At 42.1% G+C, this 24155-nt stretch overlaps 1 protein-coding gene across 1 annotated transcript in view; it reads left to right on the top strand.

Annotated features, from left to right (window-relative positions):
- PTPRB (protein tyrosine phosphatase receptor type B) overlaps window positions 1-21250 on the top strand; it is a gene marked incomplete at its 3' end in the record, with an annotated part of 114212 nt that extends 92962 nt beyond the window's left edge. Inside the window, exons 23-34 of the mRNA XM_079714194.1 lie at window positions 658-757; window positions 1600-1683; window positions 1784-1801; window positions 1924-2005; window positions 3545-3635; window positions 4391-4467; window positions 6398-6532; window positions 7823-7945; window positions 8132-8295; window positions 10042-10177; window positions 19181-19301; window positions 21228-21250. Of these exons, the coding sequence (XP_079570320.1) occupies window positions 658-757; window positions 1600-1683; window positions 1784-1801; window positions 1924-2005; window positions 3545-3635; window positions 4391-4467; window positions 6398-6532; window positions 7823-7945; window positions 8132-8295; window positions 10042-10177; window positions 19181-19301; window positions 21228-21250 (1154 nt within the window). The remainder of the gene's footprint in view (window positions 1-657; window positions 758-1599; window positions 1684-1783; window positions 1802-1923; window positions 2006-3544; window positions 3636-4390; window positions 4468-6397; window positions 6533-7822; window positions 7946-8131; window positions 8296-10041; window positions 10178-19180; window positions 19302-21227) is intronic.
- Between the last annotated feature and the right edge of the window lie 2905 nt (window positions 21251-24155).

Here is a 24155-nt window from a genome sequence, read left to right as displayed (position 1 = left end):
ATGAAGAATGACTGCTAAGGGGAATTGGAGATTCTTTTAGGGGGTTGATGAAAATGTTATAAAATTGAATGTAAAATAATTGATTGAATTGTGCAGTTTAAATTGGTGACTAGTATGGCATGTGAATTATATTTCAATAAACTGTTTTTAAAATGGGCTGCCTGTTCATAAACTCCCAGTGGCAGTATCGAACCAGATAATAAAAATTATTTGGATATATAACAATATCCAGATATATATTTCATTAAAATAATTCTGAGCAATTCACTGGATTTGCCAATGTCCCAGATGTTGTAAAACACGTTTCATACAAGTGAAATAGCGTATTTACCTTGGTGGCAAACTGCTGGCCTTTATCTCAAGTGCCCCAAAGCTTTACATACAAGCATAGATGAAGTCCCAAATTCCTTTATAAGCTGAACACCATTGACTTCAAAAGTATAATGACCAACCTGCTGTCACATGGTAGTAGCCAATGTTTCATCTGTTCAGCTGCATACTGCTTAGCCTTTAGATAGTAAATGCCTTAATGTGGGCATTGTTTGAATCCTTCTGTAATAACATTCCTAGGGAGATAGTGTTCCAATAGCTATCTTACTGGTTCTTTAACACTAATTTTCCCACCTGGGTTTGTTGTTGCCCTCTGGATTATTGTAGAGCCTTTGTTTGGAGTTATTGAAGGTGTGAGTGCTGGTCTGTTCTTAATTGGCATGCTGGTAGCTGTTGTTGCCTTATTAATCTGCAGACAGAAAGCCAGGTGAGTACAAAGATCCCTTTGGCAATTGGGTCCACAATTTTAAAGATGCAACTGAAAATGCTCTTTAGCCTGAAAAGTAAGGAGGGAAAATCATTTAATTTCTCCAGGTTAAATTACCTTTGTTTCTTCAGAAAAACAAGAATCAAACCCTAAAACCATGACTCACTTTTTTCAGCCTCTCTACATACCACTGCTGAGTCTTGCCCTCACCAAATGACTGAGGGGCCATCTGTAGCCTCATTTGGATGTGAAATAGCTCCTTTGGCACAGGGGAAAAAAAATCGTGTGTGTAGTTCAGTTACCTCATGAAGACAGAGATGTCTGCAAATTATGTGCCCGAATACTTTTCTGAAATATGCTGAAAAGTATGGTTGACATCTCCATTTTGCGGCTCATATCTGCCATGCTAACTTAAGAAGGGACCAAAAAGAATTAAACAGCATGTGGCCCCAATGCCATGCCCTCTTCTCTTAGGGAATTTCTTTTCTTTGGCATGTCCTCTCTCTTGCAGTCGTGTCTTGCCTCTAAGGTTTACTCTGTGTGTGTGTGTGTGTGTTTATAGAAAGCTTTATTGAGAGTGTGGGAAGTGATTATGACCTGTAGCCAAAAACCAGAAGACAAATCTTCAGCTATTGCAGGATGGTTTCTGAGTGGGAAAAATCTATTTCTTCTTTATGTTCTTCCTCACTTTTCCCTCCCTCAAAGGGATGTTGGCTGAGTGTAAAATATACATGTACTGAAAAATCCATATTTGCACAAACATGCACAGCCTTACCATAAATGGAGAAATTTGTTTAAATTATTTCATAATCAGAATATAAGTCCTCTCCCTTGTGTTTCAGCCATGGTCGAGAAAGGCCCTCTGCCCGCCTGAGCATTCGTCGGGATAGACCACTGTCTGTCCACTTGAACCTGGGCCAAAAATGGTGAGCACGTTTTCCTTCACTTCATTTATTGAAAGATGAGTTGACTGTATTACATGAGATTTGCTAATGAGATCTTTCTCCTTTTGGCTTTTCTTTACAGTAACCGGAAGACTTCTTGGTAAGAGAGAGAACTCATTAGTTACTGTATTATCTACTTTTGAAATGTAACTGGGGCTGGGTATGGCATTTTCCCTGTTCTTCAGTACTTTTCTTTTCTTTCTATTATATTTTTAACTATAGCCCAATAAAAGTAAATCAGTTTGAAGGACACTTCATGAAGCTGCAGGCCGACTCCAACTACCTTCTATCCAAGGAATACGAGGTACAACTCAGAGGCAATGATGCTTTAGCACCCCTGGTCCTTAGCAGAATTTCCCTCCAAGCCTTCACTGTGGAATCACAGGCTGATTGGGCTCAGGAGTTAGGATGGCACTTAGGGTCTCAGCTGAGCATTCTTTTGTGCCTGAGTCCATTCCCTGCACAATATGCCACCTACTCTCAGAGGCCATTTTGATCTCCAGAATAGTACAGTAGACAAAGCGCTACCCAGACCAGATGGTAAGAAAGAATTGACAAACTTCAAATGCAAACCAATGCTGTCAGTTTTCTTTTTTTTTAACATCTTTATTGGAGTATAATTGCTTTACAATGTTGTGTTAGTTTCTGCTTTATAACAAAGTGAATCAGCTATATGTATACATATATCCCCATATCTCCTCCCTCTTGAGCCTCCCTCCTACCCTCCCTATCCCACTCCTCTAGGTGGACACAAAGCACCGAGCTGACCTCCCTGTGCTATGCGGCTGCTTCCCACTAGCTATCTATTTTACATTTGGTAGTGTGTATATGTCCATGCCACTCTCACTTCATCCCAACTTACCTTTCCCCCTCCCCGTGTCCTCAAGTCCATTCTGTACGTCTGTGTCTTTATCCCTGTCCTACCCCTAGGTTCATCAGAACCATTTTTTTTTTTTTAGATTCCATATATATGTGTTAGCATAGGTATTTCTTTTTCTCTTTCTGACTTACTTCACTCTGTAGGACAGACTCTAGGTCCATCCACCTCACTACAAATAACTCAATTTCATTTCTTTTTATGGCCGAGTAATATTCCATTGTATATATGTGCCATGTCTTTTTTATTCATTCATCTGTCGATGGACACTTAGGTTGCTTCCATGTCCTGGCTATTGTAAATAGAGCTGCAATGAACATTGGGGTACATGTCTCTTTTTGAATTATGGTTTTCTCAGGGTATATGCCCAGTAGTGGGTAGTTCTATTTCAAGTTTTTTAAGGAACCTTCATACTGTTCTCCATAGTGGCTGTATCAATTTACATTCCCACCAACAGTGCAAGAGTGTTCCCTTTTCTCCACACCCTCTGCAGCATTTATCGTTTGTAGATTTTTTGATGATGGTCATTCTGACCGGTGTGAGGCAAAACCTCATTGTGGTTTTGATTTGCATTTCTCTAATGATTAGTGATGTTGAGCATCCTTTCATGCATTTGTTTTATACAGATTGCTGTCAGTTATTTAAGCTGGCCTTTTGCTTGCCTGGGAGACAATGTGGTTTGGTGAAAAGTGCCCAGGCTTTGGATTCAGTTCCCAGCTTTGCCACCTGTGTGACCTGGGGCAAGTTAATTATCCTGTCTGAGCCTCATCTGTAAAATGGAGATGAGACTACCTCCTGTGGGGCTCTCGTGGGGATCAGAGCTGATGCACAGAGGTTGAATAGGAGACATTCCACCAATGCAGCTAGTGTAACATATGGTTATGTTATTATGTATCTCAGGGACCGTCTGATTTGCCCTTTTCCATCTCACATTCTTCACCTGCAAACTTATTTTTGACCCAACAGGACCTAAAAGACGTGGGTCGAAACCAATCATGTGACATTGCACTCTTGCCAGAGAATAGAGGGAAAAATCGATACAACAATATATTGCCCTGTAAGTTTTGTGTTGAAATTTGTAATACTGTCTTCCTCTAGCCATTTTTTCTCTTTTCCATGAGTAAAATGGGGCAAAGTAATATGGTATAGCTGGATATGGGAGATCAGAGGCTCTGAAAAGTCTTTAAAAAGAAATGACCTGTATGTTATTGCACTTCCCTCCAGGGAGATAACAACCAGCTGAGATTCTGGCTCTGAGAGGCCTCTTATGCTGTTGACATTTCACCATGTGGTCCTAATGCTTCTCCTTAGAGGCCTAAGAGCAGTAACAGGGTTAACAATAAGGGCCAAGCTGGGTTTACTTAAAGTCTGTAGTTAGCAATTTTATATATATAAATATATATATATATATATTTGTTTGTTTATTTATATATGTATATATATTTATATGTTATCCTTACCCAATTAGGTGAAGCAATAGAAGGTAGTTTTTCTGGATTGTATTCATTCCAGCAGTGAAAGGGAGCTGGCCACTCCATCGGGCAAATGATATGTTATTACAAAGGAAAGCACAGAGGGGGCTTCAGAGAGCATTTGGCTCATCTGCTTGTGTGGTTCTGGGCCACCTGTGCAACCAGAGGCAAGCTAGTGATCCTGTCTAAGCCTCATCTGCAAAATGGAGATGAGAATACCTCCCCTGTGGGGCTGTCATGGGGGTCAGAGCTAACGCACATCAAATACCAAACATTCTGTAAACAGTAGGAGAATCACCATGACTCACTGACAAATCTCTGTCAATAAATTTCCCTGCAGATGATGCCTCTCGAGTGAAGCTGTCCAATGTGGATGATGACCCGTGCTCTGACTATATTAATGCCAGCTACATCCCTGTAAGTGAACCAACCACGGGGCCATAGTAACTGGGATGAAGCTTTGACGGGTGGCTATGCTGGAGACAACTCTCCTCCAACACGCTCCCACCGTTCTTAGGTCTGGAAACACGTCAGTTTTAGAGAGAGAGAAAAAAAAAAGATCATGTCTGATTGCCGTAAAACACAGGCTGTCCTATTCAATCACTGCTAAGGCCCAGTTTTCAAAATGGCTATAGTCACATATGATTATAATGAGCCCAGGAGGCATTTTCAAAGGTCATTTTCTCTCTGCAGCCCTTAGTCAAGATTAGAGCTCCCTGAGGAAGCTAGACCTCCGTGGCTAAAGCTGCCTAGCTAGGGAAGCGGATTCAAAGTTATGTGGATTTTTGAAAACCACAGACACAACTCAAAGGTTGTGTCAAACCTTTGGGCTCAGATTCTGGCTAGCATTTCGCCAGCTTCCTACATCACCTACAGTGGAAAAAGCTTTAAGGTCAGACAGACCCCGTTTGAATCCCATCTCTGCCCCTTGCTGACTCTAGGACCTTGGGCAAGTTATGTCAATTCTTTGGGCCTCCATTTCCTTTTCCAAAAAAAGTGAGGATAATATTTACCTCAAATAATCCTCCATTCACTCCATAAACACTATATAGTAAAGTGCTAACTGTAAGTCAGACTCTGAGCTCTGTACAAGGAGAGGGTCAGATGGAATCCTAACCCTCAGGGAACTCTCAGCAGAGTTGTGGCATCAGGAAATGACAAGGTGGGCGATGCCCTTGACAGGCTAGAATGGTGCTTCTCCAACATTAACATATATCCACATCATCTGTGGGTCTTGTTAAAATGAAGCTTCTGACGGGACTTCCCTGGCGGTCCAATGGTTAAGACTCTGTGCTTCCACTGCAGGGGGCGCGGGTTTGATCCCTGGTTGGGGAACTGAGACCCCACATGCTGAGCATCTCGGCCAAAAAAAAAAAAAAAATGCAGCTTCTGATTCAGCAGGACTGGGGTGGGATCTGGGATTCTGTATTTCTAACAGGCTCCCAGATGATCCCTGTGCCGCTGGTCTGAGGACCACTCTCTGAGTAGCGAGAGGCTATAGGTTGCTGCAGGAGCTTCTGGGAGAACATCCTCCAGCAGAAAGAAAGATAAAGGAAGGCTCAGCAGAGCAGGCACCATGCTGAGACTTGGAGGATAAATAAGGATTCGCCAGACGAGAGGCAGTGGGTAGGGCGGGGATGGGGGTGGCAGAGGTGACACAGTGTAGAGGCCCTGAGGAGAGGCAAGGAGAGAAAGAGCTTCTACTGGGATCTGCAAGTAATTCCATGTTGCTGGAGTGCAGAATGTGTGGGTGAAAATATCCTAGCTCATAGAGTTGTGGTTACAATTAAATAAGATCTGTGAAAATCCTGACCCACAGCATGTTATAGGGTGGATGCTCAATAAACAGTGGGTTCTCTTCCCTTAAGTTTCCCTTGCATGGTGTCTCTTACCAACAACCCAAAGTCAAGTACCTGAAATGACTAAAACTCTTCTATGTTAAATAGGGAAAGAGCCTGATCAATGTCACTTCCTCAGACAGTCCATACACACACACACACACGCGTGCACGCACACACACACACGCGTGCGCGCACGCACACGCACAGGTATATATATTTACACTCATAATTGAGGGTGGAGTGTTTTCTAAATTATTGCCTGAGTCCTCCACTGCCTTTAAAAATAAACCCAACCTAATAATAAAGAACTTGGCTCTTAACAATAGTTCAGTGTTCCGGCCTTTGTCCTTCCTGCTTCCAAGCCTTGATGCGTGTTAGTGTCTTTTTTCTCAAGTCAGGGCCCTGGCAAAGACTTACATCTCACCTAATCTACAGAGCTAACCCTTTGTTTAGAATTGTGAAGAGGCCCATTGTTTCCGACTCTCCACATTGTACATTCATTGCAGGGCAACAACTTCAGGAGAGAATACATCGCTACTCAGGGACCTCTTCCCGGCACCAAGGATGACTTCTGGAAAATGGCGTGGGAACAGAACGTTCACAACATCGTCATGGTGACCCAGTGTGTGGAGAAGGGCCGAGTGAGTCCACTGTCTTCCTGACATACCAGCCTTGCTTTCCTCCGCCTGGGTGTAATTCTACTCCCCATCCCCATCAGAAGTCAAAGACCATAAAAGCCAAGTAGGGGTCATGTAAGAACACTGTTAGTGAATTAAAACCACTAGGTTATAAAAGGCTCTATCGTAAACCCAGCTGATGCCCAATTCTGATTCTGGGTCTGAAGTTTCAGTCAAAGATGTTTGCATTTGGGGCTTCCCTGGTGGTACAGTGGTTGAGAGTCCGCCTGCCGATGGAGGGCACACGGGTTCGTGCCCCGGTCTGGGAAGATCCCACATGCCACAGAGCGGCTAGGCCCGTGAGCCATGGCCTCTGAGCCTGCGTGGCCAGAGCCTGTGCTCCGCAACGGGAGAGGCCACAACAGTGGGAGGCCCGCGTACCGCAAAAAAAAAAAAAAAAAAAAAAAAAGATGTTGGCATTTGACAACTGGGATTATCAGAAGCGCCCATGACACAGAAGGATTACCTGGCCTCTCGTCTGCTCCATTCTCCTCTGTATGGAGAGAAGAGATAAACTGGCAGAGTCACTGGCGCTGTCCCTCCTTTCAGGAAAGAAGGAGAAGTGAATTTTAGGCTGTGTCTGCAGAAACAGAGTAAAATAGTTATCTGGACAAACTAAGCAAACCTCTTGTACTGGCATTTATAATCCTCTACTTTGTATGGTTACTTTGAGGATTACAAAGAGAGATTACATGAAGTGCCCAGTAACTGTGCTCAATAATTATATGTGCACAGTCTGCTTTCGCCTGTCTCCACCTGTGAATGTGAGCTTGGCTAAATGTTCTGACTTTTCAAAGATCACATGGCACATGGCACTGGATCCAGGTTGGGACAACGCTATCAAAATATTTTAAAAACGGACCAGGGAGACAATGCCTTCCTCTTCCCAACTGGATCTTTCTTCAGAAAAACAAACAAAACCGAGAAATTGTTAAGACATGGCTTATGTGCTAGTGGAATTGAAATGCTGAGGAAATCAACAAAAACTCAAGCCATAGAACACTGAACCTGAAAGGAAAATGAATCCGGAGGTCGGGGGCGTTTGCTCCTTGAATGGTGTCTCTCCTTCACCTGGAGCAGCAGCCCAGCTTCAGCCCTGGCCATGAGCAGGTTAATGCAAAACAGATGGTCAAATCGCCTTAGCAGCTCACCCTGGATTCCAACTCGGGAAGACATTTCGAGGAGGGAAAGTACAGGTTCATGGAGGAGGCGCGTTTCCGGACTCACTTTTTTTTTCTGCCCGCCTTCCTCTAGGTAAAGTGTGACCATTACTGGCCAGCGGACCAGGATTCCCTCTACTACGGGGACCTCATCCTGCAGATGCTCTCGGAGTCCGTGCTGCCCGAGTGGACCATCCGGGAGTTTCGGATATGCAGCGTATGTTGGTTTGTTTGACTTCGTTTAATAACGCAGCTTGGGCAGATGAAAAACACCCATCAATCCTATTTTCTGCTGGTTTCTTCTCCTGTAGTTTCGCCCATAGGAATCTCTGCATGGGCATGGTTGTCAAATTTGAAGGTTTGCCTCAGGCCGTTCCTCTTATTAGTCGCTCTGATCTTACAGGAGGAACAGCTGGACGCGCACAGACTCATCCGTCACTTTCACTATACGGTGTGGCCAGACCACGGAGTCCCGGAGACCACCCAGTCCCTGATCCAGTTCGTGAGAACGGTCAGGGACTACATCAACAGGACACCGGGGGCCGGGCCCACCGCGGTGCACTGCAGGTACTCCGCCCCCCGGAGCCAACAAAGTGGCAGCCGGGAGTAGAAATAAGGGTATAAGCCTGAAGAATCTAGTGGCTGGAGGATTTGTCTACCCAACCAGTCTACAGAGGCCCAGGGGATGTTCTTCCACCCTCTTCCACCCACTCCTCCCCAGCCTCACTCCTTTGCACTGTCTCTCACCCTCACTCTCCATCTTTCTCTCCCTCTTGCTCTTTTTCCTACTATAGCAAATGCAAAGTTCTTACGTGACTGCCAGGTCCCCCATAATTAGGCCCCATCTCACCCTGCTATCCAAATGCCCAGAGACTCCCCTCCCACTGTAGCCGGGGAGGAGACAGCTGACACCCATCCTTGCCTCTTACCATTCTTACTCCTGGAATGGCCTTCTCTCTCTCCTCCACCTGTGTAACACCTAACCAGCCTTCAGGATCCCTGCTCTAGACTTCCTGCCAGGTCGAGTGGTACTTGCCATATGTGGCAACCCAATTTTGCTCTTAAATTTCTGTTCTCTCTTGACTTCTCTTTGCTTCAGTCTGTACGTCCATAAAATCAAGCTAACAAGCAGTCTCTCACTCTCTTTCTCCCTGGGGAGCCTGGTGTTTAGCTAATTAATGTTTGCAGAAACACTCTGATAGCCCTAACTGAATGGCAGTAATAAATAAAGAGCAGGGAATTGTTACAGTAAGAGAAATGTCAGATGTACTCATGTTCTCCAAATCTGCCCAGCACCCTAGGAGCCCTGCTTTTATATGTCATTGGAACCCTGATGCTTTTAATAGGAATGTGAGGCTCTCAAGAGCTTCCTGCTTTCTAAAGAATGGCAGGCATTTTCACCCAATACCACTGAAAAACTGTTCTTCTTTATCTTATAAATATGTGCATCAAAAATCCCCAGGTTGGGCTTCCCTGGTGGCGTAGTGGTTGAGAGTCCGCCTGCCGATGCAGGGGACACGGGTTCGTGCCCCGGTCCAGGAAGATCCCACATGCCGCAGAGTGGCTGGGCCCATGAGCCATGGCCACTGAGCCTGCACGTCCGGAGCCTGTGCTCCGCAACGGGAGAGGCCACGACAGTGAGAGGCCTGCGTACCAAAAAAAAAAAAATCCCCAGGTTGCCATCACTTTAGGGAGCAATTTCACAATCCCTGGTAAAGCTGAAGGTGTTCATATTGCTATGATCCGGCAGTTCTGCTTCTAGATATCAACCCTTGAGAAATCCCCACACGTGCACAATGATGTTCACTGCAACACAGTTTGTAATAGAGAAAAACTAAAAATGATCTCACTGTCTATCAGTAGGGAATGGATTAGTGGTGATTTATGAACTCTTTAAATTAGATCTACATGTAACCATGTAGACAAATTTCAAAAAACAATACTCAATAGAAATGTTGGCAAAAGAATACCTAAAACGTGTTACCATTTTAGTAAATTTTTGAAACACACTAAAAGAATATATTGTGTGTGGATTTACATGAATATAGGAAGAGTATGAAAGCATGCATGGAAATGATACACAGAAAGTCCTGACCCCTGGCAGGGTGGGAAGATGGAGGAAGGAAGGAGGAAGGATGGAAGCCCAGAGCCTTGGGTTGTATTTCTTTGAGAGAGAACATTGAGAGAAAGAAGTATTCCTATAGTCTCCACTAACTCGGAAGGGAAAGGAAAGATTGTGCTAGAGTCTCTGCATGCAGTCCAGAAAGGCCAGTTTAATAAAAAGGCTCAGTCTTTCTTTACGCTCTCTTCTAGTGCCGGTGTGGGTAGGACTGGAACCTTTATCGCATTGGACCGAATCCTCCAGCAATTAGATTCCAAAGATTCTGTGGACATTTATGGAGCAGTGCATGACCTAAGACTTCACAGGGTTCACATGGTGCAGACTGAGGTAAGAGTTCGGCTGAAGGACACAGACCAGCCTGTCTGTCTCCCTCCTCTAAAATGTCCAGGGTTTTAATCTGATAAGGGGAAAGAACTATGACTCTTTAGGAGAAGAAAAAGAATTGAATATTGATGTTTTCTAGGACTTTTTATTTTGAAACAAATTTCAGTGAACTTGAGGATGATGTATATTCTTATCTTTACTGAACTGGTTGCCCATCTTCTTTAGTTGGGTAGGAAGAAAAATGGATTTTTTTTTAATCAATGCATTAACATGGGGAAAGGTCAGATAGTTCAGCCCACGCCCGCTGCAACCCCACACCAAGGAGTGTACATTAATTGTGAAGGATAAATGCTTCCATTTATACAGTCCTTTGACATTTGCAGGGCATTTCTGAACATGTTATCTCATTAAATTTTCACCCCCCCGCAAAAAAAAACAGATGAGAGAAGTATTATTTTCCATTTCCAGGCTAGAAAACTGAAGTTGAGAGGCTAAAGGGTTTTGCACAGTTATGAAGTGGCTGAGCTGGAACTTGAGCCCTGTTCTAGAGAATCACAAGCCCTAAGCCCCACGTGCCCTGCCCCACAGCCTCAGAGTCAAATCTATGTCCCCAGACAGACCAAGCCTGTCATTCCCCTGTATCATTGCCTTACCAGGCCCAAGTTCTCTTGCCCTTGTGTTTCCCAAGTAACTCTACAAAGTCCTCTATTAAAAAAAAAAAAAATGCCTATGGTCCAAAAGGTGAAAAGTTCTACATGCTACCATGTCCCCTGTTAGAGTCACAGGATACATGAAAGCTGTGCAGGTGGCCATGCTCCACAAAACGGAGATGTCCTGCAGCAAAGGCTCCCCTCGAGCTTGGTTGAGCCCACTATTGCTGAAACTGCTTTGACCCCCAGATTCCCTTCTTTTTTTTTTTTTTTAATAAATTTATTTATTTATTTATGTATATTTGTTTTTGGCTGCAGTGGGTCTTTGTTGCTGCGCGCAGGCTTTCTCTAGTTGCGGCGAGTGGGGGCTACTCTTCGTCGCGTTGCACGGGTTTCTCATTGCGGTGGCTTCTCTCTTGTTGCGGAGCACGGGCTCTAGGTGCGCAGGCTTCAGTAGTTGTGGCTCTCGGGCTCTAGAACGCAGGCTCAGTAGTTGTGGTGCATGGGCTTAGTTGCTCTGTGGCATGTGGGATCTTCCCGGACCAGGGCTCGAACCCGTGTCCCCTGCATTGGCAGGCGGATTCCCAACCACTGCGCCACCAGGGAAGCCCCCGGATCCCCTTGTTGTATAGCACATATTAATATCCTGCAGATCCTCATATTCTGTTACACGTTTGGGAAAACACTGTCGTCGTTGCCTCGTACAGGCAGGGCCCACACCCAGGACCCTCTGTCCCCAATTCCATAATAAAATTTTAAATATTTTATTATGAAATTTTAAAAAAATACATGAAACTAGGGAAAATAGTATAATGAATGTCCATGCCCAAACCCCAGTCTCTACAGTTATCAGTATTCTGTGTTCTTTTTGCACTTATAGCCCACATACACTGTTCCCCCAGCCCATGACCTCATTGGAATATTTTAAAGCAAATCCTACTAATACTGTGTATTTAAAAACATATATATTTATATTTTATATTTTATATATTATGCATTATTAATAATATTATATATTTTATTACATATATATTTTTACAGTTGTATATATATATTTTTTTACAGTTAAGGACTCTTTAAAAATCATGACCACAGGGCTTCCCTGGTGGCGCAGTGGTTGAGAGTCTGCCTGCCAATGCAGGGGACGTGGGTTTGTGCCCTGGTCCGGGAAGATACCACGTGCCGCGGAGCGGCTGGGCCTGTGAGCCATGGCCGCTGAGCCTGAGCATCTGGAGCCTGTGCTCTGCAACGGGAGAGGTCACAACAGTGAGAGGCCCATGTACCGAAAAAAAAAAAAAAAAAAATCATGACCACAATACCATTATCACACCTAACAATTTTAATCATAATCCCTTAATATCATCTAATATCTAGTCAGTGTTAAAATATCCCTAATTATCTCAAAAATTGCTTCTTACACTTAGTGTGCGTTAGAATCCAAAGTCCATACATTGCGTTTGGTTAAAGTCTCTTTTAAATTTCTTTTCATCTATAACAGTCCTCCCTCTGATTTGTTTTCTGTGCCATTTATTTGTTAAAGAAACCAGTTCATTTTCCATAGATTTTCCCACGTTCTGAATGTGGCTGACTGCTTTCTCATAATGTATTCCATTTTTCATAACGTAAGGTAATGTATTCCTCTATTTCCCATAATTTTTGTCAGTGGGTCATTAGATCTAGAGGCTTCATGAAGTCTCGGCTCCTTTTTACCACCACATGCTTTGTGGGTGGTGCTGAGTACTTCCTGTTACATCATATCAGGAGGCACTTCCTGTCTGTGTCTCTTCTCCATGCTGATGAAATGACAATGGTCATCCACTATACATTTCCCATCAGCCTTTCGCTTAACGGTTTTGGCAGCCACTGATGACCACTGTCTAGCTCTGTTCTTTAATCAAGGGTTGTAGAATTATATCACACTATATCATAATTGTTTTCCTTCAGCTTTTTCCACAAGACTACGAGTTCCTAGAGGGTAGGAACTTGTTTTCCTTTGCTCTAACCTCAATATTTTTTTTAATCTATTAAATGAATGAACAAATATCCTACAATTATGCTGCTAAAAAGTCAGCATCAATGTTCCATTATTAATTTGTTTTCATTTTCACAAACTCAAACCATACTTAATTTGTAATTTGGGGAAGAGGAGATTATCACATTATAAATAATCGCAAGGGGTGTGTGTGTGGCGGGGCAGTTCAGGCTCCCTGATTATTGTCAGAGCTTCTTGGGCCATGTATCACTTCTGTACACCTGCTCAGAACTCTGGAGACGCATTTTGGCAAAGAGCAGGCACCCCCTACAGTAACTATCACTGGCTAACTTCCAGGGCAGGGGCAACACGATATGCCAAAGTTCTCCCTCCTCCTTGGACATAACTCCGCTTTCCCCTGTTCTCTTCCCCTTCTCCTCCTAACCTCTCTGCGGATTCTATGGTTCTTGTTCTTCAGCCTGCCTTTTCAGTGTTCGAGTTCCTGAGGGTCTGTCCTCAAGGCACAGCTCTTCTTTCTCTCCATCTTCATTCTTCATGATGTCCTCCACTCCCATGGCTTTGGGAACCACGTAGATGCTCACATCTCCCAAATCTCATTCTCCTTCCCCAGCATTCACCTGAGTACCTGCCTCCTGGACAGTTCCACCAGGAAGCCTTACAGTCATCTCATCTCCAACTCAAAACCCTCAAAACCGAACTCATTATCTTTCTTTAAAAACACAAACAACAGGGACTTCCCTGGTGGTCCAGTGGTTAGGACTCCATGCTTCCATTGCAGGGGGCCCAGGTTCGATCCCTGGTTGGAGATCTGACTTCTGTTCCCGCAGTTCCCATAGTCACAACCGAGCAGTGACTAAGCCCTGTCCATTCTACCAAGCATCTTTCTCCTTGTTCTAGTCTCTCGCCTCTGCCCTTGCCCAGCCCTTTACTAACTCCCAGCGGGCCTTCGCAGTAGCCTCCTTGTGGCTGTCCTGCCTCTAGCTTCTGCCCTAACAGCTCCATCACCACAGCCACCACCAAAGTGCTCTCTCACTGTGTCAACTCCCTGCATAAAAATCGTGGAAAGCTCTTCATTGCTTTAAAATGAAGTTCAAGCTCTTCATAGCCTGGTTCCAACTTACTTCCCTAGTTTCATGTCATAACGCCACCCATCCCCACTGTTTTAGGGTCTGTCAGAATTAAGGAAGGCTTCCCTCTCTGGGCCAGAATCAACAATTCTTTTGATCATGTTGAATAAAGATTGCAATAAGATAGAAATTTTCTCTTTCCTTTTTCTCTATCAAAAAAAATCCCAAACAATATCCAGATATTATCTGTCTTGCTTGAAGGCTCTGCTGAAGGTGGGCTCCTTCTACAGTCTCATATGCTCAGAACCGGCACCACTCACTTGGTTCTGAGAGCGAGTGCAAAGGGGTGCAATCCACAGCTGAGCCCCTGTGGGTGACGGTTCCAGCAAAGGAAAAGGACATTCTGACATCCCCTGTATTACTTTTCTGGGCCCACAGAGAGAGTCAACCTCAACTTTATTCTACCTTATTTGAGAGACAAAGGGGTGCAGGGCTTCACAAGTTTTGATAAATATATTAAAGAGCAAAGGTTTCTAAACAAGGAGGCATTAGACAGGGAGTTTGCAAGTGTGTCCCCCCTTCTTTTAGCTGCGAGTGTGTCCCTTCTCCTTTTAGCCTGGCTTGGGGCATGTTTGCAGCCTGACTCTGAGAGAGACACTCAGACGGAGCAATAACTTGTTAAAGAACAATAGGTGACAGTCACTGTCCATCAATCTCATCTGCTCCCCACGAGGAGGAAACAGTGGGATGTTATGGGACTCAGTGCTCATTTGGGGGATTGTCCTGGGAGTTTCCCATGACCTATGCACCCTACGTTTTAACTACACTAGACTCCTCACAGTTTTCAGAGTATATTTGCACTTTCGTGTTATTTACATCATTTGGAATATCCTATTTCTTTGCTCAAATTCTTAACAAATGTCGCCTTTTCTCTCTAGCTCCATATTTTCCTCCCTCCAAAGTGAACCTGATGGCTTCTTCTCATGTATGAAGCTTTATAAACAATTCTGTCTTACGTTGATCACTTTATAGTTATTTGTCCACATACCTGCCCCTCTGCTAAACTGTGCATTCAGCGACCATGAAAGGCTATAAGTGCAATCCTATAAATATTATCTCGTACTACAGCTATTGGTGAAATTGAATGGAACTAAGGCTTCACCAGCTTGCTGTACATAGGAAAAATGATCTTTTATGATGTGAAGTTCATACATTAGACTTTATCTACTTTTCGTTAAGAATAATGTGGGACAATGAGGTATCACCTCACACCGGTCAGAGCGGCCATTATCAAAAAATCTACAAACAATAAATGCTGGAGAGGGTGTGGAGAAAAAGGAACCCTCCTAAACTGTTTGTGGGAATGTAAATTGATACAGCCACTATGGAGAACAGTACGGAGGTTCCTTAAAAAACTTAAAAAAGAACTACCATATGACCCAGCAATCCCACTACTGGGCATATACCCTGAGAAAACCATAATTCAAAAAGAGTCATGTACCACAATGTTCATTGCAACACTATTTACAGTAGCCAGGACATGGAAGCAACCTAAGTGTCCATCGACAGATGAATGGATAAAGAAGATGTGGCACATATATACAATGAAATATTACTCAGCCATAAAAAGAAACGAAATTGAGTTATTTGTAGTGAGGTGGATGGACCTAGAGTCTGTCATACAGAGTGAAGTAAGTCAGAAAGAGAAAAACAAATACCATATGCTAACACATATATATGGAATCTAAAAAAAAAAATGGTTCTGATGAACCTAGGGGCAGGACAGGAATAAAAACTCAGACATAGAGAATGGACTTGAGGACATGGGGAGGGGGAAGGGTAAGCTGGGACGAAGTGAGAGAGTAGCACTGACATATATACACTACCACATGTGAAGTGGATGGCTAGTGGGAAGCAGCTGCATAGCACAGGGAGATCAGCTCAGTGCTTTGTGACCACCTAGAGGGGTGGGATAAGGAGGGTGGGAGGGAGGCACAAGAGGGAAGCGATATGGGGATATATGTATACATATAGCTGATTCACTTTGCTGTACAGCAGAAACTAAAACACCATTGTAAAGCAATTATACTCCAATAAAGATGTTAAAAAAAAAAGAGAGAGAGAGAAGCACAATAACAACAAAATAATAATAAAGGAAAGTTTTAATAAAGCACAAGCTAGGGAGAAATTCAGGGTAGATTTTGATTCTAAAGTTTAATGCTTTCTTGCACTCTGATTTGACTGTATGTTTTCCAAAAGAAACCATCAAAGTATTGCCCTTACCAGTAGGATAGACCCAGCATTTGACTGAAGAACATGAACTATCATTATTACTAGGTCAAGTATTGTAACTGCCTTTAAGATTTAAAGATCCAAGAACAAAGAAGAGAGATGAAATGTGAATAAAGAATAAAGGAATTCACACACACAAAAAAAGAAAGTGGGAAGCACATTAACAATCTGAAGGTTTTAGTGGTAATCATTTTCAAATGGGGTATTCTGTTGGGAAAAGAAGAATTTATATTTAAGACAAGGTAAATTAATGAATTTTAACTGGTTTCGAAGCCCAGGGTGGATCATTGTTGAAGAATTTATTAATAACATGTAGCATAGAGGTACGAGAGCTCATTCACAGCCAAACTCTAAGTTCTCAAACTCATTTAATATCCCAGTAGAATTGAAAATATGAATTATGTTTTGGATGGGAGAAAACAGGGAAGTGTCAGTCTATAATTTGGTAGATTGTTTTCAAGATGACAAAAATGATTGCCTATACTAAAAACCATTTTCAGGAGAGTACTCTTCTTGAATTTTCAAGATCAAGGTGTCATAAAACACTCATAACAAGTGAGCTCGGTTTGTGAGCAGAAATGCAGAGAATAGTTATTAATATTAACACAGGCCTCACTTATGATTGATTGGTTTCTTTGAAATATCTTAATCTAATGATTATACCAGACCTATATGATGAGGTCCCATGAGTAGATGACCATGCAACCAGGGGCAATGCCTAGTGCCAACCCATAAAAATAAATACTTGTCCACTTTTAAAGATCATTGATGAGGTAAGATTTTATAGTCTCCCTTTGTGTCTCAAACCTTGAAAATACTCTAAAGCTGACCACATGGATCACCTTAAACATAGGGTCTAGTAATGTTTTTCAATATCCATCTAATTGACAGCAATACAAAGTCTAACACAAACCATTAATAGTCAAAAGATGTTAGCTGTAGAAGAGACCTTGCTCTCCTTGTTTTATAGATGGGGAAACTGAGATCCCCATCTAGGCCAGCTGGTGGCAGACTGCGAGCCCAAGGTCCCTCATCTGAGCAGTGCTGTGTCACTGAGGGAGCCCAAGGCTGAGCACTAAGGTTACACAGACATTCATTCCCTTATTAGACAGCTCGGTTGGTAGTAATGAAGGGGGCCCAATGCACAAGTTTGGCCGCCTATGCCTGAGCTTCTGTTGTCAGTGGAGGTCTTTGTGGTGTCCTTTTGGTCACCAAAACACTGACTCTTCTATACTTGTTTCTATTTCAAAGGAGTTAGTTTCTAAACCACAGACAAGATGCACGATGCTCCTGCACCCAAATGGTGACTTAGGTCAGCAACAACCAGACCCATATCACTATGCCCTGGTAAATGGGTCATACAGACATTCAGAGGAGACAGAAATTGCTTTTCCAATCTAGGAGAGTCTGATAAGGCTTCAAAGCAACACAAAATTTGTCACTTTCTCACACAAACACATAATTATATTTAAATTCTGCTTACAATACTTGCTTCAAAAATTCAGGATAGACTTGTTTTCATAAAGGTCGAAATGAAAGTGTGCTGAATTAGTCCATGACTCTTTTTATGAAAATAACTCTGATATGTGACCAGAGTTCATAGCTTAAAATTTGGCTGAAATTTAGTTTTGTCTTGTTCTTTATAACTCATTTTAAACATTACATCTGGTTAACTCTTCATTCAAATTCTGACCCAAGGAAAGGTGTCGAAGCAGCTTAGAAATTTGAACTAAAAGAATTCTCATCTCTTGAAGCAGAGCCATCATTGGCAGACCATGCATAAAAATATTTTTAAATATCATTCTATTTGTAAAGAATTTAAGCATTTCCTAAAATAAAGAAAAGCTGCACAAAGGAGAGCACAACCTTCTCCAAAGGGACAGCAAAAAAAAAAAAAAAAAAAAAAGTAGCTTCCAGATAGCTGACAGGTGGGTCTATCCTCACTGTGTAAGCCTCTGTGGTTTTCTGCAGTCAGCCAACATATTTGAGATTCTTCCATGAGTCAGACTCAGATGCTGAGAGAACCAAGATGTACACACCTATTGTATACACCTCCTTTTTCTCACCATACTCCCCCCCAAAAGGGAATGAAATAGCACAGTATGCAGTGAAATGATTTTCTCATTCAACAATGCAATGAAATTAGGTTTCATCTAAGAAAACTGGTGTAGTGAAAAAGACATGAAGTTTGGGCTCACACACCCAGGATTAAATCCTAGGGTCCCATTTCTCAGCTATGTGACCTTGGAGAAGTTACTTAACTTCTCTGAGTCTCCACTCATATGGATGATTATATCTACTATACGAGGTTGTCAAAATAATCAAATGAGATAATTTATGTAAAATGCCTTGCACAGTGTTTGGCATTCATTTGTATATTTAATAACTATTTGTGGAGGACCTACTATGGCCAGACATAGTTGTAGTCCCTCACAGAACATACTCTAAATATGCATGTACAGAAAAGAAGATGAGTAAACACCACCTCTCTGCCCATTATCATTATTCTATCCTCTGTGGTAATAGAAAGCAGTCACTCTTCTACATACTAGAGACCATTAGTGAAGGGATGATCAAGAAATTTGCTAACCATATAGAATCCCATTACTGTTGAGGTTTGGTGAGACTCCCTTGTCTTTCTTTTTTTTTTTAATTAATTTATTTTATTTTATTTATTTTTGGCTACATTGGGTCTTTGTTGCTGTGCACGGGCTTTCTCTAGTTGTGGTGAGTGGGGGCTACTCTTTGTTGCGGTGCGTGGGCTTCCGATTGCAGTGGCTTCTCTTGTTGCAGAGTACAGGCTCTAGGCACGCAGGCTCAGTAGTTGTGGCACACGGGCTTAGTTGCTCCGCGGCATGTGGGATTTTCCCAGACCAGGGCTCGAACCCATGTACCCTGCATTGGCAAGCGGATTCTTAACCACTGTGCCACCAGGGAAGCCCCCCTTGTCTTTCTTATGCTTGAAAATTTGCCTTCCTCTGACATGTCTTCTGCTTTTTCATAGTGTCAGTATGTATACCTACATCAGTGTGTAAGAGACGTTCTCAGAGCAAGGAAGCTACGGAGTGAACAAGAAAACCCCTTGTTTCCAATCTACGAAAATGTGAATCCAGAGTATCACAGAGGTAGGAGCTTACTTCACTAATTTACAAGTTTATTTATCAAAATACAGTGGATCTGGAAACCATTAAAAACCTCAAGCTTTTCCAACGTGCACCACGCATCTCTTCTACCCAAAGGCTTGAGGGAAAGGCCCTCACAAAGTGGCAACAGGGAAGAGAGGCAGAGTGGGGAGGAGAGCCCCCATAGTGGAGCACAGATTTCACATAGTATCTCTTCCTAGGGCTGGGGTGCCCTCTACTCAGGACTCGGCTTAACATTTCTAAGGGATAAGGTTCACTGCTAAGGAGGATGCTTTGAAATAGCAACTGGGAGTTCAAATTGTAAAATCCCTTTGGAGAAGAACTTGGCCACGTGTATCAAGGTCCTTAATATGTTCTTTTCACCCAGTATTTCTACTGCCACCCAAGTACTGCAAAAGCTTTATGCATGAAGCTTTTCATAGTTAAAGGTCTGAGTGAAAAAATTTAAATGTTTAACAGTGGAGGACTAAGTACACCACAGTGCATTCACTGAGTAGAACATGATGCAGTCATTAAGAATGATATTTTTAAGGATATTATAATAGTATAGATATTCTCATAAATAAGTTAAGTAAGAAAAGAAGAATGTAAAACAAACAAAAACAACACATAAGGGGGAAAAAAAGACTGGAAAGAAATATACCACAATAGTAAAATAAATTTCTCTGAGCAGTAAAATAATATATGATTTTTCTTCCATTTTATGTTTTTTCTAAATCTCCTAGAACAAGCATGTTACATTTTTTAAATGACAAATTCAGTAAAAAAAAATGTATAAACTTTGTAAGGCACTGCTTTGATCAGACAATAGTTAATTGACACGTGAAGGGTCTGCCTTTTCCTACTCAGGACCGTCATTAAGATCTAATTTATCACATTGGCTAATTGCAAATTTGAAGTTACATGGTATTAGTTATTTATTACCAGCTAACAAATTACACCAAAACTTAGCAGCTTACCTCTATATTTATTATCTCATAGTTTCTGTAGATCAGGAATTTGGGAGGGGCTTAGCTGAGTGGATCTGGCCCGGGGTCTCTCATGAGGTTGCAGTCAAGACATTGGCCGGGCTACAGTCATCTGAAGGCTTGACTGGGGCTGGAGTGCTCACTTCAAGATGTTCACTCATGTAGCTGTTGTCATAAGTTTCAGTTTCTTGCCACACAGACCAATATCCACCTATAGATTCTTTTTGGGGGGGGGGCAAACATTATTTTAGAGCTCTTTTATCACCATTTCTAAATGCTCTTCAGTTTTAATTAGTTCTCTGAACCCTCTATACTCACCCATCTAGCCAGTATGTTAAATAGTTAATAACCTGTAAAGCACCCATACATAAGAGGGCTGCTACTTAAGGGAGTTCTTTGTAAATCAGATAATCCTTTTGTTTTGTAAATAATTACCCCCTAATTTATCTGTATAGTAAACTGAGGTTTTTGCATGGCAGATTCTTTAAGAAGCTCCAGGATGGAGGGGGCTCTGGAGGATCTTGGATGTTCCTTTGTATTGTTTTGACTTGTTTAAGAGTCTTTTTTTAGTGTGATCTTTGGTGCTCCTGAAAGAAGCTAACTATGGCATGGTTAGCTTCAGGCATCTGAAAATTAGGATTCAGGAACAGCTCTGGAACTAACTAGCATTCACAAGCCGTGTAACCCTGAGTGAGTTTCTGTGCCTCTCTGGGTCTGTGGGCTCATCTGTAAAACCAGAAGGGATAGACTGGAATCAGTAGTCCTTTCCAATTCTAGTAATCTATGGTTCTGAATGCAATGACCTGGGATGGTCTTATCCTAAACCATATTGAGCTTCCGTCATTTCTGTGAGTCTTTGCCATTTGTCATCTTCATAAACAGAACAAACAACTGTGACACACCCTGCTACAGCCTCTAATTCTGGTGTCCTTCCTTTCAGATGCGGGTTATTCAAGGCATTGAGAATGCACCCGGAGATCTCCTGGATCAAAACTATTCACTGTGTGATTTCTTTTTAAAAACTTGCTTCATGCCCTACAGAGGTGCCAGCTATTTCTGTTGATACTATGTATAATTTATTAATCTGGAGAATTTTAAAGAATTTATGTAATTTAAAGGTAACAGATATTATTGTACATAGTTGTATTTTGTAGTTTCTTCTGTAAATATGTATTTTTTCATAATGTTTAATATTAAGCTTTATATAATACTATTTTTCCACACTAAAGTGTTCATGGCTTGTTCTACATAAACTAATTCAACCTATATCACAGGATGACTGGTAAAATGTGTACGCAGGTGCTTGCTGTGGTGGGGCCGTGGTTTTTACCAGTTTTAATACTTACTGGACAGGATAAAGGGCAGGGCTGGAGAGAGCAGGGAGTACAGCGGGCTTGGCTGCACTGCTGTCCCATGAATCTTAGGATCCAAAGATGATCCAAATGCGATTTGGACAAATATAACAATCAAAAGAAAGGACTGGAGAGATGGGATTAAGCAGCACCAAAGGTTAAATCGGTGGTTGTGCCTCAGGTGGTTAGTCTCTCCCCTTTCTCCTGCAAGAGGTTCAAGCCAACGTGGTCAGCTCAGGGGCCACGTAACTTGCTGAGCAAGTCCAGGCTGCAGGGCTGAGGGTTCTGAGAGAGAATGACCCAAACAGAAGTGATGAATTCCCCATATCAAGAAGCATACCATCTGCCCTCCTGACTGGAAACCTAGTCAACATGCAAAGTGCCATCCATAGTGATGGGAAACTCTTTCACTGCATCCACAGTGTGCTGTGCGAACACGCATCCCACACTGGGATGTGTGTGTTGCCCAAGGGACACACGCTCGTCTTTGTCTCATTTCTTGGGGGCTGCATTCCTGGAAAAGTCAAAATTGCACCCATCATACTTGGTTTTCCCATTAAAAGAATATTGCGGTGGCATATTATACTCCTGATCAAAGGGCCTAACATCAATATCTATAGAAATGTCCTCAAACATCATATATCGTTAATTTAAAAAACACAAAAACAAAAATTCAGTGGTGCTTAGTATAAAATTTTCCCAAAGCCTTTTTTAGTAAATCATTGAGGTCAAAATATAGGGTAGACACCTTCAGTTGCATTTAATATAAAAAGCACTACATACTCTACCAAGTTGATCTTCAGTGTGTGTGCCTATTTTGACTATAACAAATTTCAGTGAGTCAGAAAGTGGGCATTGCCCTCCCCAAGGTCCAGTTCCGAAGGTCTTCCTGGAGAAAATTTGAAAGGCATCTGCACGGTTATCCTCATGGCTACCTGAGAGATGAGTCGGGAATGTTTGCCTTTTTCTCACTACAAATTTCTCTGAAATAAACTTAAGAATTAGAAATCAAGGTTGTTGATCTCACAGCTTCATTTGCAGAAAGAGTACATTTCTTTTCAAAATGTATATTTTTGCTACATACTATAGAGTCCCATAAGTAATATAATGGGTGTCATTGGCATAGTAATGGAAAATCATTAAATATTCCTAAAAGAGTTATTTATAGTTAAGTAAAGCTCCACCCAAACTGGAAAAATTTCCAGGGCTCTTTGAAGTTTATGGAAACAGGAAAAAACTTTATAAGAATGAACGCGAAGAGGATTCCAAGTTTTCACAGTATCATTGTGCTCAATGCCCTTGTGAAATGACAGTGTTAGCCTCTGACCCTGTTTCGGGAAACCAGGTGGCTCTTCTAGAAATGAAAAGGAACAACATACATGTGAGTGTGGCAGCGGTACCACCGGGGAGAAAATAAGGGTCAGAGATTTATGAGATGTGGTGTCTATTAGGAATAACTTTCCCTGTATTAATAAGAAAAAGCAAGAAATTTAGAAAAACAGAATTTTAAGCTAACGTCGCTGGGCACAAAGCACATTCAAACATGGAAAGAAATTCATTTTTGGCTTTTCATTTATTCAGAAAAGTTTTAGTGCCTGCAACTTGCTAGGCACTGTCCTAGAAACTACACATTTCTACTTAATAAAGAGAAAGCATCACAGTAATAATCTGGGGTTATTGTTACTATTTTCAGTTAAGCCTGAAAGAGGGCCTCAGTGAGGCAGTGAAGTTACCCAGCACCAGGGCAGCGGCAGCCTTCCGCGGACCACACACTGGCAAGAGCTGATGCTGCTTCTCTAGCAAATCGCTGGACTGAAAAGAGAAAGCAATTAATTGAAAAAATCAAGAATTCAAACCATAAAAAACCTACACGTCTGTAAAAGTAAATACCCTGGCATATCTGGGGTGGAATCAGAGTCATAAAAATGGACGTGACAAGGGAAAACTGTATGTTCTTTTAGTCTAATGCAGGACATATTTATTCCTACCCTCCACCTGTCTAATTTTAAATCTCCTTAGCAACAAATATTCACTATCTTCCCTCCCACCACCACCAAAGACTAAATACATAATCTAGTTGATCTATTTATTAAATTTAGGAGGGGGGAAAAAAAGGTTACCTTGACATTCAGCTCAACTGGATGTATTTTAATTTAATCCCATCATGTGTTATGTCTTGGTAAACACTCCGTTTCCTGTCGCGGTGGGCATCCTGGCAGTGCACCTGTGCGGTACACTTTAATCATCAAGCCTTCAAAGTGTTACTGAGCTATCAAATCTCAGAAGGGTCCCGTCTTGCATCTTAATAATTATTTATCCAAGTTCTTTATAATTAACTCCTTTAATCTCTACTCATTAAATCAATTTCATATTATTCTGTTTTCTCTGGATAGCAGCCAGTTTTTCAGCTCTTGAATCAGATTTTTCTAAGGCTCATCTTCCTGTCTGGCTCTGCACATACTTGTCCTAAATAATTCACCAGCCCTTAACACTTCTGGGTCCCTCTTTTTCACTGC

Source organism: Hyperoodon ampullatus, assembly GCF_949752795.1.
Source record: "Hyperoodon ampullatus genome assembly, chromosome: 11".
NCBI lineage: Eukaryota > Metazoa > Chordata > Mammalia > Artiodactyla > Ziphiidae > Hyperoodon > Hyperoodon ampullatus.
This window is presented reverse-complemented; position numbering and strand designations above follow the sequence as displayed.